This window comes from Caretta caretta, chromosome 2, assembly GCF_965140235.1.
Source record: "Caretta caretta isolate rCarCar2 chromosome 2, rCarCar1.hap1, whole genome shotgun sequence".
Classification (NCBI taxonomy): Eukaryota; Metazoa; Chordata; order Testudines; family Cheloniidae; genus Caretta; species Caretta caretta.
Genome location: NC_134207.1, coordinates 123260034 through 123277380, shown reverse-complemented (window position 1 = coordinate 123277380; position 17347 = coordinate 123260034). Strand labels below are relative to the sequence as shown.

The following is a 17347-nucleotide window of genomic DNA, read 5'->3' as shown; positions in this document are numbered from 1 at the left end:
GCTCAAAGGTAGTGTGGTGGGCATCCACGTTTCCCCCCGCCCCCCTCCTGAACCAGGGGCAGCAATTTAGTATCAAGGTTCCCTGCGGACCTGGCACCTCGGGGTCTATCTCCACTCACCCCTGGGAAGTCCCCTATGTCTCTCTGCTCCACCATCGTCCATTCATGCTGCTGCTGCTTCTGCAGCTCTTTCTTGGGCTCTTGCTATCTCTCTGTCCTCTTGCTCTCTTGGACTCTGCTCCAATCCCGTCCGTCTCCGATCTCCCGATGGTGAACCGATCGTGAAGACCCCCGTCTGGTCAGGGACAGGAGTCTTGGGGATGCCTGGCTACTGCTCCAGCTGCTCCCAGATCTTGCTGTAGCCCCATTTGGGTCAGGAATCCGCTCCTTAGAGCAGTAATCATCCTCCAGCTGCACGATTAACTGTATTTTGGTGAACTTTCCAATGCGCAACCCTCTCTTTTTGCACAGGGTTACAATGTCCTTCTTAAGGAGATGGTGATAGGCCATCACTCCGCTGTTCCCAAGTTGTTGTGGACTCACAGGCCTGTGTGCTCTCAGCCGCCCACGATTTCCAGGGAGAACCTTTAGTGTGTCAGCCCTTCTCGAGGTTACCACCTCTTTGCCAGGGTCGAGCTGGTCCTTGTCAATCCCCCTTCGTTTTACTGTTCCCCAGTCACTTACTGCAGGAAGCACCATCCACGAGGTGCAATATATTCCAGTTGTCACGGAGTCCCCGGGTGATGCTCTGGAACTGCTTCCTACGAAGCCAGTCAGGACTCTGGGTGAGCCGACTGTCTTTAGGGCAAAAAGCTCACACAGCTTCCACCTTCCTGGGTCTGACCTCGGAGCATTCAGCATCCTCTGCCCCTCCGTATGCTTCCCACGGCGAGTCTGCCCAGGTGGGGTCCTGGGGAAGCCGGAGGGTCCTGCACCCCAACTTCGCAGTCAGATGTGACTCTTAGCCAGCCAGTAAAACAGAGGTTTGTGAGATGACAGGAACACGGTCTAAAACAGAGCTTGTCGGTCCAGGGAGCAGGACCCCTCAGCCGGGTCCATTTTGTGGAGCAGTGAGCCAGACAACCACGTCTGCACTTCACTCCACATCCCCAGCCAGCCCCAACTGACTCACCCTCCAGCCCCTCCTCCTCTGGGCTTTGTTCCTTTTCTGGGTCAGGAGGTCACCTGATTCCTTTGTTCTCCAACCCCTTTAGCTATCACCTTGCAGGGGGGAAGGGCCCAGACCATCAGTTGCCAGGAGACAGAGTGTCAGCCATTAACGTACACTGGCTCTTTGCTCTGCAACAATTACACCCCCTTATCCCACCCCCTAGAGACTTAAGAAATGCATAGGGGAAACTGAGGCACCCCTACGGTATTCAGAGGAAACATTAAGAACAGTCCCACTTCGTCACATCATTGTATCCAACTATTATATGTGCATCACTTTTCAGAGTATAAGCCTCATTTTAAGATAATGGTAAAGCCTAAAATACATTCTTTAAATGCAGTTTTCTCCTGTAGTCTATCACTAGATCATTTTCTTGTTACTGTTATATAAACTATACAATAGTATGGAATTAATCTAACCTACCCTCTAAAAGCTGGATTTCAGCAGATGAGCTATTTAATGAAGACTAGCTGGCCATAGCAGCCTTATGAAATTAAGTATCTGTGTTTATCTACCAGGTACTTTCCATCAGCTTAGCCTACATCCAGGCCAGATAAGCATTATCTAAATCAAAAACATATATATGAGAGATTTGTCTTTGCTCCCAACCTGAACTGTAATGCGTTTCTTTGATATCTGTTCTTTTCTGTGAATCACAAGATGTTGGATGAGGGAAGCAACAGGAAATGGCAAGGATAGCTGCCCCTTTTTAAGGATGTTTCTCTACCTTTTGTTTGCAATCGAGAGGGGTCTAGAAGTAGGTCTAGCTGCAGTTACATTATCATAGAGCAACAATGGCCGAGATTACTTTTTGTTTTTTACATACGGTTTCAACAGCTTCTTTCAGATGTGCTCCATGTTACTGTCTCTTTACTTTGAAATTAAACTGCCGAGGTGTGGGTCCGGCTGTCTCGAGTGGCTCACAACTGTGAGTGCCAGCCTCAGATCAGACTGCCAGGAAACAGGGCAAAAACCCCAAACCAGTTTTATGTTCTGTACTTAGATTTGGTCTAGCCTGTAAAAAGTTTATACTCTTAAAGCACTATAACGATTTTATCATGGAGTCACAGACAGACTGGAATGCCCAAGGGGACTATTTTGCCACCCAGACAAGCTTGATTTTGTGATAGATGGTTGCTTTACAATAGAAATCAGAATAATATTCAGATTACTCCCAGTTCCAAAGGACACTTATCCTGAGTCAGTTGTACTCAGATCTCAAACCAAGGACAATGCTTATCGCCAATCCTTTAACACAGAAACTAAAGGTTTATTTAACTAGGAAAAAGAAATGAGTTATTTACAAAGTTAAAGCAGGTGCGCAATACACACAGAAATGAGTTAGTCACCTTTTGAAAGGTGACTGTAACTTCTGTTGTAAGCAGATTCTGTATACCTATAGGGCTAACACAGCCAAAACAGGTTGGGACTCCTTGATTGTCCTTAGAAATTCTTGCCCCTCAAAGTTCAAGCAGCATAGGAAGAATTTCTCCTTAACAAGCATTTTAATTCCTTTCCACAGCATTCAAGCTGTGACCGGATGAAGGTTTGGACGCATGCCCTCTTCAGGGTTGTGGGGGAAGCAATCAATGAAATCTTTTGTCCGATGTCTGTAGACCTTCTTTTGTGGGGAGGAGATAACACCTCTTGTGGTGAACTAGTATTTCACACTTGGTAATGCTTCTCCCCTGACCGGATTTACAATTTCAGAGCAAACATTTTTACAGTTACAGCACAAACACTGTTACCTTATAGAATGGGTTACAGGTACAATAAGCAAGATTAATATATGCAGCAATTTACAAACATTTCATAAAGTCTAAACACACAACACAGTGTTACCAGTCTAAAACCTATTTTAGCAATAATCATACATAGGTAGGTCAGACTGGTTTCCAGCTATTCATCTGATAGTATTAACTTGAGACCTAGGGACCTTGGCATGAGCTGGCACTGGTCTGCCAGTGTCACAGTGTGCTGTTCAGAAGATAACTGAAACTGGTGCAGAATTTGGCAACCAACTTGTTGAATGAGCATATTGTACTGGCCAGCCAATTAAAAATGCTGGTTTATCTGTCTGATGGCCATACTTTGCCATATACACACTACAAGTTTCAGTTTCTATTATACATTTAGAATGGTCTTCCTCCTCAGAGTGTGTTCCAAATAAAGTACTCCAGATAGCCCTGACATTTGTAGCTGGTGGGGTTTTTTAAATGAGGAAATTGAATGGATAAAGTTCTTTTTTCCCCCAGACCCTTCTGATGAGAGAACTACCATGGACTTTGCCTAGTTTGATCATACGCTCCAGAAACCACAAGTTGCATAAGAGCTACCTGAGGAGAGCAAGGAAAATTTACCTCAATCAGAGCATTAGCAAAAAACTATTTTAAGGCGGAGATAAGGTTGCATGATGGTATATTGTCCCCTTGCAAAACATTGAGTTGAGTAAAACTTAAACTTCTGAAAACCAGGATATGCATAGATAAGGTTGCTCATGCAGCCTTACCTCTGCCCTTTTTCAACAATGCCCCATTAATTCAAAATACCTTTATTCTGATACCTCCCCACAGTTGCTGAAATGTACAAGCTCTTCACCACCTCCTACAACCCACTCACTCTCACCTCCAGGATTCCAGCTAATACTTTTCAAGGACAAAGGTGAGGGGTGGAGAGAAGGGGGAAGGTTGACCATGCCACCCTCTCTGCCCTCTGCAAGCAACTTCTCAATATGCATATATTCACACTGGCTCTTGGCACTGTAAGTATCAGGAGGTTACGGATCCTGACATACTTGCACATTTAGCCAACTCCCCAGAAAGTTTACCATGCCTGTACAATTTAAGAACCACTTCACAGCCTTTTGCAACTCCCTTACACTTCTTCACTACACTATCTCAACCTTCAGTTTCACTTAATAAGCATTAAAGCATTAGGTCATCTCATATTCCATCTCACTGTAGACAATATCCTTTGTAATAAAAGCTCTGTGCCCTGCTCCTGACAAAACCTATGCAGTTCTGCAGAGAAATGATACCTGCTGCATCCTGAAGGTACACATGCACTTCTTCCCTTTCCTCACAAACATAATAATGGAAAACCTAGGTCTCCGATCACAATCACAACTGTCATGCACTCCAAGTAATCTACAGATCTTGCAAATACACCTCTACCAAGCAGAGCTAACTACCGCCTCTGTCATTCAGTATAGCTACACCAGGGGTGGGTAAACTATGGCCCGGGGCCCGCATCCGATCCTCCAGACGTTTTATTCTGGCCCTTAAGCTTCCTACAAGGAGCAGGGTCCGGGGCTTGCCCTGCTCCGCATGTACCATGGCTCCGCGCGGCTCCCGGAAGCAGCGGCATGTCCCCCCTCCAGCTCCTATGCATAGGGGCAGGCGGGGGCTCCACATGCTTCCCCTGCTCCATGCACCTCCCCTGCAGTTCCCATTGGCCAGGAACCATGAGCATTCATGGCCTGCCATACAATTTCCATACCCAGATGTGGCCCTCAGGCCAAAAAGTTTGCCCACTCCTGAGCTACACACTCATTTTATCTGGAGTGCATGCAGATAATAAATGCTTAGACAGCTGTCATATCCCAACCTGCTATTGACAGTATCCTTCATGCTAAAACCCCAGTACTCTGCTAATTATATAATGTACACAAGTCTGCACTGAAGTGATGCATTCTGCATCCTGAAGGTGCACATGTAGCTTTTGCCTTTGCTCAAACACATTGGAGGTTGTGAAATATAGATCTCATAGTCTAATCAGAGCTCTGTTACATGTCAAAGTAATTCACTCAAGTCCTCCAATCACAAATACATCTTTACCAAGTAAGCCCAACTGCTGCCTCTACTACATAGTGTAGATACATCTAGTGCCTAACACACTAACTGCACATGGAGTTTATCCAAATAATTCCCATTGGTTACTGCCAGATCCAGGGGATTAGAGGGAAGGTAGCATAGGCAGCCTTCTACCCCACCCCCCATTTCTCCTTTTAATAGTGTCACCTGGAATCCTGGGGGTGAGAGTGAATGGATTATAATAGGAGATGAAGAGTTTGTATGTTTTAGCAACTGTGAGGTTGGCAGAATAAAGGTGTGTGTGTGTGAGTTCAGATGACGGAGTTCAGATGAACATGGTCTTAAATACTGTTCACAATTTGGGTTCCCTCAAAGACTTAGTGGGTGCCAGGTTGTCACCATGCCTCAGTGTGTCACAGCTGAGGATGCCAAATTCAGGACAAACTGCTAAGAGATAGGGCAGACTCACCCCAAACTGGTGGTTATTCTGTCCTTAGATTATACCAAGCCAGTAACAAAAGTAAATTTTGGTATCACAACACTGGTTAACAAGAAGTGAAAAATGCAATCTCCTTAGGCAGCCTAGCCCTTGGCTCATCACCCAGACACTGGACTTTATGATAAGTGGTTATTGAAAACCAGTTCCATCATATATAAGGTCCTTCCAGTTCCAGGAGATCGGCCACTTATAACTCAGATCTTACTCAGTAGTCACGCTGATGCCAATCCTTGAGTAACTAAAATCTACAGGTTTAATAATAAAAGAAAAGGAGAGTTATAAATGATTAATAGATCATATACATACAAGTGATTGCAAAGTTCTTCTATCAGGTTTGAAGCAGTGATCGAATCGCTGCTAGCTTGCCAAAGTGTCTCTGAAGTTACTCAGATGTATTGAGTGATCAGCAGTCCTTGTTTAAAGCTTCCTTGTTAGAAATCTAGTCCAGAGAAATGAAGCAGGAAATGAAGACAAAATGGAGATATCTCAGGGGTCCTTTTTTTTTTTTTATCATCTACCATGTACATGGGATTTTACTGTCCCAAACAAAGCCCACAGCCCCTGTTTGTGGAAAAAGAAAAGGAGTACTTGTGGCACCTTAGAGGCTAACCAATTTATTTGAGCATGAGCTTTCGTGAGCTACAGCTCACTTCATCGGATGCATACCGTGCATACCGTTTACGGTATGCATCCGATGAAGTGAGCTGTAGCTCATGAAAGCTCATGCTCAAATAAATTGGTTAGTCTCTAAGGTGCCACAAGTACTCCTTTTCTTTTTGCGAATACAGACTAACACGGCTGGTACTCTGAAACCTGTTTGTGGAAAGTTACTGGCCCAAGATGGAGTCCAGAGTTACAGGAACATATCACATGCCCTTACATAATTTACTGAACCACAGAGGGTGGCCATTGGCCCCTCAAAGCCTGAGGCATCCTTAGGAAGAGCCATCTGGATTGGGTGAGTTTCTTCTATGATCCATTGTGAGAGCTAAGTGTCTTTGATAGGCTATCAATACATAGCCTTCTGGCCCTAATGTAAATTCAGTCTGGTGGGTGTTACCCAAGAATACAACACGTTTAAGATACCAGTACATAGCGAATATATATAACTTCAGATACAAAGATGATACATGTATGTAAACAGGGTAATCATACTTAGTAAATCATAACTTTTCCATTGACACCTTACATGACACACTTTGTACAGGTTTTGTAGCAATTGCATAACACTGGTAATATCAATTATATAAATGGTCATAATCATACAGCATCATACAGGTAAAACTCGATAAATTGAGACCATTTTGATGCACATCACATCCATAGTTTGATCTCTGGTGTGGCACAAAAAAACCCCTAGAAACTTTTTGGAAAATGGCTATTTTTTTCTAGGCTTATATCACTGCTGTCCCTAGTTCAAATGAACCCAAATTTGGATTGCTAACCATACCTTGCACCCTCCTGAGCACATGAAATTACAAAGAAATCTGAGTAAGCATATGGATTTTAGAGGGTTCAGCGAGGTCAACTTTTAAACAGAAGTCTTGATGAAACCTTAACTATAGTGGTGCTAACATGCCACTATAATACTGCGTCAGTCGTTTTTGATGTGGAGTGATGGAAGGAACCTTAATTACAGAAAATTTGATAGCACTCCAATCTAGAAAGCCTACTCCAAATCAAGGTAAAAATTAAGGTTTGTTTTAACATAGCAAGGGGCATTTTTGAAATAACTGAAAGCAGATGAGATTTTTTGGGCCTTCCTTCTAACTTGGTATCAATGTAACAGATCTCATTCCTTATAAATGTGGTAGTTCATAGTCCATTTCTGTAACAAGTAATAAACTAGTGACAATTTTGCATGACATTACTAAGTCAGCGGTGAGGTGTACAAGATATTTTTGTCTTAAAAAGTGACAAGAATTTTGGATCAGGTGCAAGTTTGAATGCTGCTTCTTTGGAGCTAGGACCATTTAAAGTTTTCAAAAAGATCCAGTGAGTTTGAATCCTAGTTTAGCTAAAGGCAGCACAAATCTCATTCCCCTGCTGCTGTGTGAATGATCCACCCAAACGATAAACTAACTGACTGTACAGTATGCAGAGTTCTTGTAGTTGTGTAGATCCCAGAATATTAGAGACACACAGTGGGTAAGTTAATATCTTTTATTGGAACAACTTATGTTGGTGAGAGAGACAAGATTTCGAGCTACACAGTGATGCACAGTTCTGTCAGAAATGCACAGAATAAACTAAAAAAGAAAATTATTTTCAATCTTTTATAGTAGTCTTTAAGTGTTATTCCAACATAGGGGAGAACTGTTTCCAGCATTGGACTTTTTTTTTTTTTTTTTTAAATTTTCAGTATCCCTTTAAACAAATAAAACTGAGCTACAATTGTTGCTCTTAAAGTACCTCTTAGTTGCGAAGACTGTTTTTAAATTTAAATTAAAGCTGTTTTTAAATTTGCAAAATAAACTTGACTAACTTAATCCCTCTTCCTTATTCTTCTCTTGTTTTCTCTCACTTTTTCTCCTCTTGTCTAAGGAGACACTTTGATATCACAGTGCTCTTAAGAGTTTGAATTTCAGTCTTTTGGGAAGAAGTGAGGACATAATCTAATATAGAAGGCTCCTTTTGATAATAGTTCATCCTAGCTCTTGGAATTAACTACTTTTTCATACTACTATCCTCCCCTTTAAAGATTTCTCTAGACAGAACACATCATTTCTGATTTTATTGTTGTGCCACTTGAAAGCGGTAAGAAAGATAGAAAGCCATTGTATTCATCAGTAGCTAAAATAAACTGGTCCTGATTTGCTTGGAAAATCAGAATTGTGCCATGGCTAGTCACTATTAGAACCCACTTTACTATATTCAAAGAATACAGTGGCAAAAATTTGATACCTGCCAAACGGAAGTCCTTGTATTGCTCTTCTTGCCATAATATAGAGCACTCTCCTTATTTTCAGACTTCTTATTGTCATAGTTCAAGGCATCTGTTTATATCTCAGTATTGATGTTCAGTCTTCATTTGTGAATTGTGTAAGCAGAAAAGAAAATGGACTTATGCATTTCAGATTTGCCAGTCCATTTGATCCCATCTGTAGTTAAAATGGCTGTGGGGCGGTGAGGGGGAGTCTCATATGAGCTTATATGGGGAATCTGATGAAGAGGACCTGTACTATGATTAAATTTTTTCATCTTCATCTCTTTGAGGGGAAAAAGATGTAAGACATAAAAATTCATTAGCCCTAATATGTGGATATAGTTGACAAACCAAACGGCAACTTAAAAAAAAAATCCATTTTTCTACTTAAACCCCTGGTATAATACATCAAGACCTGGGTATCAGAAATTACCTGTATACATATGTAAGCAATCCAAAAAGAGTGATCCAAAATTCATTTGTCATTAAAGCTTGTGGTATTAGGTGAAAATTGCCAAAAGTTGACCCATTTTGCTGGAAAATTGATTCAACTGGATACTTGATTTTTCTTTCACCTAAAATCATGGTTTATTTTAAGTGCTGTGTTAATTGAAAAAAATTAATAAAAGTTAATGTTGAAGAGATGATGGGGTTTAATATTCCTCCTCTTAACGTTATTTATGGTAAAATAAGCTAACGAAAATGGGTTTAATTCCTACAGACTAATAAAGAATACAAACTTGCAATCAAAAACCTATAGCATCCTGTATTAATAGAATGGCATGTAAGAACTGAGGCTTCTGCTCCATCTTAAATTCACTCTGTGGTATAGAAATATTGTAGTGATTTGGAATTATGTTAATTGGACTTTGAAAAACGTATCCAATAACTACTAAACTATACCTGCTAGAGCTCTAGGTCTGGCAATTTTAGGCATGTGATGCCCTGACTTGTGTAATTAATGAATATGAACTAACTCAAAAAATCAATCCCCACTGTCAAGTCTGTCAGTTCCATTCTTCCCTCCCCATCACTCTTTTTTTCTGTCTGGTTCTTCCTTCCTCCCCACATCTATAGGGTTGTTCCAGTAAAACTCATTACCACAGACGAAATGGTAAACAGTCTGTTCCACCTTGTATTTAGCTGTGACACTGAGTATCTTTCCCTGCTCCTGAAGAAGAGCTCCATATAGCTTGAAAGCTTGTCTCTTTCAGCGACAGAAGTTGGTCTGATAAAAGATATAACCTCACCCACCTTCTCTTTCTCTCTAATATCCTGGGACCAGTGTAGCTACAATAACACTGCAAACACATAGTGTTTGAAGATACAGTATGACAGGAATAGAGACACTTGCCTACATAGTAATTGCCTTTACACTGTCAATTGTGAAGTACTATGGAAAAAGGCTGACAAACTCTGATTCAGAGAAAAAAGAAAAGGAGTACTTGTGGCACCTTAGAGACTAACCAATTTATTTGAGCATGAGCTCACGAAAGCTCATGCTCAAATAAATTGGTTAGTCTCTAAGGTGCCACAAGTACTCCTTTTCTTTTTGCGAATACAGACTAACACGGCTGTTACTCTGAAATCTGATTCAGAGATATAATATGACAAATTTCACTGAAGTAACGGGAATTGTACTACTTACAAGCATGTGTTTGGTCCAGTGGCTCTCCAAGAATTAGGTACTAAGCTGGTTATATTTCAGATATGTATTGCAACTACTTTATTTTCTTCATCCAGAGAGAAGATTACTAACATAGCATAGCCCTGCATTCCTTCTGCCTGTCCCCCTACCCTCTCAGAGGTAATCTGACTGTTACTTGCAGAGTGTTTTAAACTGAAGTGCTCAGCCTTAAGGTCAAGAGTCTCAAGTGTCTAATGATTTTGAGATTCTTAAAGAAGCCTAGTTTTTAAGAAAACGTTCAGCCAACGCACCCTGAAAATCAAGCCTCTTAACGGTGTCTCAGATTAGTCACCCACAGATTGAGGCACTGAAACTGATAGTTTTTAAAAATCTTGACCCTAGACCTTTAGTCACTTATTTGGAAGGTTCAACTTCACTAATGGAGGCTCAGTGCTTTCCTAAGGCAGTGAAGGCAATCTGAGCTCTTCTTCCTTGTAGAGGGAGCAAGCAACCCCAGGCTCTTGAAGCAAATTCTGCCTGGGCAGTTTTGCCTTCCTTACTTGGAAGGCAAATAGACAACAGAAACTATTGAATTTTAAGGCATGGTGAAAAGTTCAATGATGCCCTCTTGTAGAGAGATTAGCCACATTCTGGGCTCCCGCTTCTGAACCTCTGCTTTCCTCACAGAGGTGGGAGGAAACTCAATTTCTTCCTTAAGAGAGCTGTCTCACACCAAACACTTCAACTTTATCTGGATTGCTCTTGATAAATCCTCCCTCCAAGTTCCCTAATGGGCTGTACCTGTTAGCTGGTTCATCAAGCCTGATGCTTAAAGCAGTCCAATGGACTGAGTCCATTGGAGGTATTTATACATGCTGCCCTTAGATCAGAAGGGAATTAAACTCCCCGACAACAAGGTACTGATACCGTACAGTCGTCAATATTTGCTAAGTTAACAGGTAACGGTATGATACTGCAATTTTTCTCTTAAATAGAGTTTAAAAGATCTCCCCATCTAGAACTATCAGCGTATATTGACATTAGTGCTGGCCACTGTTGTATAATAAAGAATGCAGTAACAAGACATCATGAAATATAGCTGCTTGTTGAAATATGCATAATTGTGTCTCTCAAATAAAAAGTTAATTCTGAATGATATTTTTAAAGATTAATCAATATTCTGGACTAACATTTTACAAATCATGAACAGTAAGAGAAAGCAAATGCTGACAAATGTACGCTTTTTGCCTTAACAAAAAAAAAAATAAAAAATGTAGGTTGCTGAAGACTGAAATTTTGTCAGCCTGGTGGGAGCAAAAATAGCTGAGTTATGCACAATAAAAAATGAGGTCTGAGACTTAACAGGGTCAGTTTTATTTTGTGCCATATAATGTGGCCGTTTGACATACTGTAGAGCTAGTGCTCCTCAGATATTTGTCTTATTTAAAATCTTAAGCCGTTTAAAGAGAAACATGCAGCAGAGTAACCCATTTTGTTAGGAACAAGCAGGTAAAGTCATAATGGTTGTGTTTTTATTCCTTCAGGATCATTGCAATTGTTCACTAAAATTTTAATTCTTGCCGTCTGACATGGGTTTGTCTGACATGGGTTTTTTGGCTTTCTATGCCTTCAGTCATATGTCTTTCTTATTTCTGCTTCAGTTTTCCTCATTGGGATTCCTGAGTTTCTCCAGTTTGTGTTTTTTACCAATATTCTTTTACATTATATCATTCTGGTGCAGGGCACTTCTGATCTGCAATTGTTCTGTAATTTATTTTTTATCATTTATAATATTTTAAAGAGATCTAAAAATATGAATACATGCTCACTTTTTGTTAAATGATTATTTTATCTGAATTCAATCAGTTACATGGTTTTTACATTTTTCAAAATTGAATAAATCAACACATTACTATTTAGAATCTAACTATAAACTTGTGTGATATTCATATGTTTAAGCAAATGCTAAAAATGATCAGTTATATATAAAAGTGTAATTTTCTGTAAAAACTTTTTCTAACTTGGTTGCACAGAAATGTTTGCAGATCAGCATTGCTGACTACTAAAGAGATCTTTTACATACTTTCTCATCAGATCCTCAGTTGTGCTTTTGTACTGCTGCAGTAAAATTCTGTGCATCAGACAAGTTACTTTCATGTAGTAAATGTGATGTACTGTAGTTACTACTTCAGTTTTGATGGATAAATGCAAACTGAGTGAATCTTTTTTCCATGCACTCATTTATAGTCAAGAGGCTCTTGTTAATGACAGTCCAACAGGAAACTGAATTATTTGTACACTTTTGTCCAGAACTGAATAATACATCTTACAAATAAGAGCCAATTAAATGAAACACTGAGTTCATGACATTGTCATCTAAAATGGTCTTTCAGAATACTCCAGTAAAGTGTTTCCAGGCAATGATTGTGTAAAGAATATATTAAACATATTCTTATTTGACAGAGCTAAAACATCATTAGCTTCACATCGGTATTAAAATTAAACTAGTTTAGACAATCTCAGCTGTCCAAGGTAGTTTTAGCTAACACTTAAGTATATAGTTTTGTCACTTATAGTTAAATACTGAACTACTTCATTTTCTCTAGGCAACTGAATATTTGGTATTTAAGTATAATTGCCTACATTTGGTATTCAGACTAATGCACATACTCTATACCTGGCTGAGTTGAATCAGTAAGGTGTCTGGACGCTGGTAACTCCCTAAATAGGTTCCCTCAAAATGTTTAAATGTAAATGGCTATGAAACGGAAAGTCGTTAAATCCTTTTACAGCGATTCAAAGTATATTTTAAATTGGCAGCCATTGTATACCTGACCCTGATTCTTGTTGCTTTCAAGGTAGCAGCACTGTACTCACATTTAAAAAATACTTGTTAGAGTAAACTTTATTGGAACATCGTTAGGATAATTCATAATGGAGATGTTGAACAGCTAAATTTTATTATACTCTTTGGATCTCCAGTTTTGAACTTGAGTTCAATTGACCAGTTTTAGAACTGTGGTATAAGTAAAGACTTTCAGAGGAAAGATTGCTTATGAGTGAGTGTACTGTAAGCTTCCTCTGAGGACTCTAATGAGATATATAGGTCTTCCTTTTAGCTATGCATATCTAAATGTATTTGACTTGTTGCAGAAGCTTCACTGAGTCTTGTTAAAGTGAAAGATCCAAGTCTACTTCTAGAAAATAACAGAAAACTCATAGGAATTATAACAAAAAACGTTGTAAATGATATTTTGGTAACTGTCTCGTAGCAAAAAATACAGTGGGATTCAAACTTTGAGATGTTTCCATGGCATTCATTCAAAGTAGCAAAATAGTGTGTCGTTTCTTTAGTATATAAAACAACCTTAAATAGTTTAAAAGGACAATAATATCATGGCATTCTAAATGTTTTCAGCTTTGCCACACAAACTGCTTCCACTAGCTCTAACACTAGCTTTTTAAAAAACTTCTCCCCTTTGTTTTATCCCAAAAGATCACAGTATATTGGTTACTAGGATTTGGAGAGGGGAAGGGTGGAAGCATCACAACATTTTCCTCAATTTAAAGCAAAGTTAAGATACATATTACAGTAATTTTATTAAAAACCTACAGCGATTCCTTGTCAGACAGCTTGAACTTCCAGCTTTGTTAACTGTAGACCACTATGATTATGGAAAATGTTCACCAGTTTGCTTTCAGGCCAACTCTGCTGCATGTATCCATGAGTTCCTTAAAGACTGCATGTTTTCTGTTCAATACAAACTGTATATTTTTTTTACACCCATCCTTGCTTTTTATATTTTATTTTTGTTTCCCTTTCCTTGGTTGGATGCCTGTGTGTGTTTAATCCAAATCCCTGTCCAGTCCTGGAGTTTGAACTACGGAAAGCCAAGGAGACCATTCAGGCCCTCCGAGCCAACCTGACTCAGGCTGCAGGTGGTGTACATAAACCTTTTCTTTAGTCTTTCTACTTTGACAATGTAGAAGTAGCTGAGCTCTTTCCAGATGAAAGAGTAAATTTTATGTTAATTTTTTTTTTTTTTTGCAGAAAATGAAGTTCCTTTGCAGGAACGAAAAAATTATAAATCAAGTCCTGAAATTCAGGTAGGTGGTTGACAGAAATTGAGTTAATAACTTTAATACATATACATCTGTAGCATAGCAACCATAAAGAAGGTGAGCATAAGATTTACAGTTTTCATTTTTTCTTTTTTCCAGGAGCCAATCAAACCTCTTGAGAAAAGAGCTCTAAACTTCCTAGTCAATGAATTTTTATTAAAGAATAGTTACAAGCTTACTTCAATAACCTTTTCAGATGAAAGTGATGATCAGGTAAAGTTTGGTTAATCTTTTTGATAAAAATGTTTGCCTGCACTTCCTATGTTCAAATCTGGGGGTTTTTTTAATTTGTTTTTGAGGTCAGAGTAGTTCTTGAAATGAGCTCTGGTTTTGCAAACTCTTACACATACACTAAATAATATACATTTGAGTAATCCCAGTGGAGTTTGTGGGACTACTAACATGCATAAAATTAAGCATGTTCATAAATATTTTGCTGGTTCGAGCCATAAATTGAAAGTACAGGAGCACTAAGTAATGCATCAGAATAGGCTCTGTTTGCAAAACATGTAAATAAGGGGCTGGAGAGCACTTAAAAATGGGTAGAACTGTATCAACTCGTATTAACTAAAAAAATGCATCATTCACTAATCAGCAGTGTTCAGATTAACTTTTTACAAGTAATTAAGATTTTACTTCAAATTTCATAGCCTTGTTTTGGTCATGTACAGTCAGTCATTGGTCTACTTCTAGTAGTTGTAGAAGAACCAATGATTTGATTATTTCAGAGCATTTTATACTCTGGTAATCCCATTATCCAGTTGTAATTTGTAAATGCAAAACTACCATATATTTTTCCGGTATGCTGACACACTTACACAATGTCACTCTTAAAAGGTGTGTTGAAGAATTTAGTTGTAAAATTTTGAACATTATCTTCTTCTGAAAACCTTCAATTGATTATAAAGTTTTTATTACCAATAACCATTTTATGTATCAATTTCATGTGTATTCTAATTACAGCATATAGAAAGTGAAATGAGAAATTAATTTTCTAAACAACTTGTCGTGCATTTGTCATCAGACGTAAATATATGGAGAAAAAATAGCCCATGAGGGTAACTATTGCAAGTTTGTGTAGTGATTCCCTCAGTTTAGCTTCTTTAGAAAAGTTTGATTATCTGCTCATTTCTGGGTTAATGTTGGCAGTCCCTGAGACTTACAACCAACATGCAGGGAAAGAGTTCAGCTCTTCTACTTGCTTAATACTTCCCAGCCAATCACCCCCTCAGTAATGGAGTTATGAACCACAATGGAAGCTTTACCGATAGGGGAAAAAACAATGTTTTTTTCAAAAATTTAACTTCATTTTACATGCCATGGAACAAATACCAAGAAAATGATCAAGAATATTCTGCTTGCTACTTTGAAGTGAGTAAATAGAAATCCAAATGAATTTTATCAGTATGCTTAAATAAGGTAAAGCAAGCAATCCTTCCTCAGCATAAAATATTGTGCAGCAGTTTTCATAAATTTATACAATACCTATTTCTCAGTCAAACTGTGTACAATATTAACTCTCAGAATTTACTCTGTTTTTAAGGTTCAATAAAAATAAAGTAAGGGATGGGAATTACTATCACATAGTATTGGATAATATTTTGTAAATCCATATAACAGTGGACAAAATGCACATCTTTATGGAAAAACTTAAATGCTACCACATATTACATGAAAATTTCTGTAATGTTGAAATAGTGTGAAACAGAACTGTTTATCTCTCTAAAAGAATTCTTTGAGGCTCTCCATTAAGTGTGGTGTCCTTAACGTGCATTTCTGCTCTTCAGATTGACTCCATAAAAATTAAATTGTTGGGTTGCACATGTCTCACATTATATATCAAATGTGTTCAGTTTACAGGGGAAAAAATTTCTAATGGCCAGCCCTTCAAACTCAACCCATTCTCTGACAGTCAAGTTGGATTCTCTGATTCTCATGCATAATCAGCAATAACAGAAGCTGTGGGCCAAATTCTGCCCTCAAAGGCAGAGAGTGGAAAAAATAAATCCTAGATCTCTAATATAAAACAAGAAATGTGTGCCTGAAGAACAGTGGGAAAGAATTGTACAAAAATGTCAGCATTTAATACCTTTGAAAATGTTCTTTAAGAGTATATCTGCACATCTGCTAGGAGCATGCTTCCCAGCACGTTTAGACAGACATACACGAGTCCCATTCAAGTTAGCACGCTAAAAGTAGCAGTGCGGCCACTGTGGCATAGTTGGCAGCTTAAGCTAGCTACAGGTGTCCATACTCGGGCTTAGACAGATTTGAGTTTGGGTGGCTAGCTCAAGCTGTCACGGCAGCAGCCACACTGCTGTTTTTAACACACCAGCTCAAACAGAGCTTTTGCATGCTCATCTCCCTACCCTGGGGAGCACAATCCCAGCTGCTGAGTAGACAAACCCAAAGTGACACAATACTTGAATAATCAAATGTATTTAAATGTCTTACACATGTTCTTCTCTTTTCTTATGTTAGTTATTTTGAGCAAACTTAATAGTGGAGATCGAAATAATGCAGACTAGTCAAACAAGAAAATAGAGAACTTTAGGTGATAGTCTAAAAAGATAAAATGGTCTCCAGGTTTTGAAATGTACACAGTTACTGTGATTTGATGCCCAACATGTGTGGCGTGTAATGGAGACTGATGGAGGCTACGCTTCCCCAAACCTCATGCTGGGGGGGGAGGGGCGGTTGTGGATTTGGGGCCCTGGAAAAATTTCCCCCTCCTTCCTCAGTTCTGGGGCTGGAGGAGCTCTCACTTCCCATGGCAGTTCCGGAGCCGTGGCACAGAGCTTTTCCAGTCTCAGGACTGCAGTAGGGAGAGGGGGTGAGGCTGCGGTGGGTGTGGTGGAGGAAAAGAAGAGGTGGAGTGGAGGTGGAACTGGTTTGGAGCTCCAGCCGTGGCCAAGAGCTTGACCCAACCAGGGCCTTCGGGGGGCTGAGAGCAGCAAGTGGGGGTGAGGCCTTGGCCGAAACAGGTGGGGCAGGGAGCCTCCTAGCCTCCCCAAGGGAAAGCCTGACCTACTACCCATGATACCCAATAGTGAATGGGAATATGCACTCAAATAACCAGTTATGTAAGTAATGGATTATTTGTGCACGCAGTTTTTGTGATTTTGCATTTTTGAAAATTTAGGCCCCTGTATTACAGATAGATAGATACACACAGATTTTATTGTGTTTAT

General features: G+C 39.5%; 1 protein-coding gene across 8 annotated transcripts in view; it reads left to right on the top strand.

Annotated features, from left to right (window-relative positions):
* The window catches only part of RELCH (RAB11 binding and LisH domain, coiled-coil and HEAT repeat containing), a 122652-nt gene that overhangs the window by 20729 nt on the left and 84576 nt on the right, over positions 1 to 17347 (top strand). For 6 of the 8 annotated variants that reach the window (XM_048839697.2, XM_048839705.2, XM_048839696.2 and 3 more), the window contains exons 3-5: positions 13902 to 13973; positions 14086 to 14141; positions 14256 to 14369. In XM_048839697.2, coding sequence (XP_048695654.2) covers positions 13902 to 13973; positions 14086 to 14141; positions 14256 to 14369 — 242 coding nt within the window. The remainder of the gene's footprint in view (positions 1 to 13901; positions 13974 to 14085; positions 14142 to 14255; positions 14370 to 17347) is intronic. The other 2 variants (XM_048839702.2, XM_048839698.2) reach the window with 1 other exon arrangement.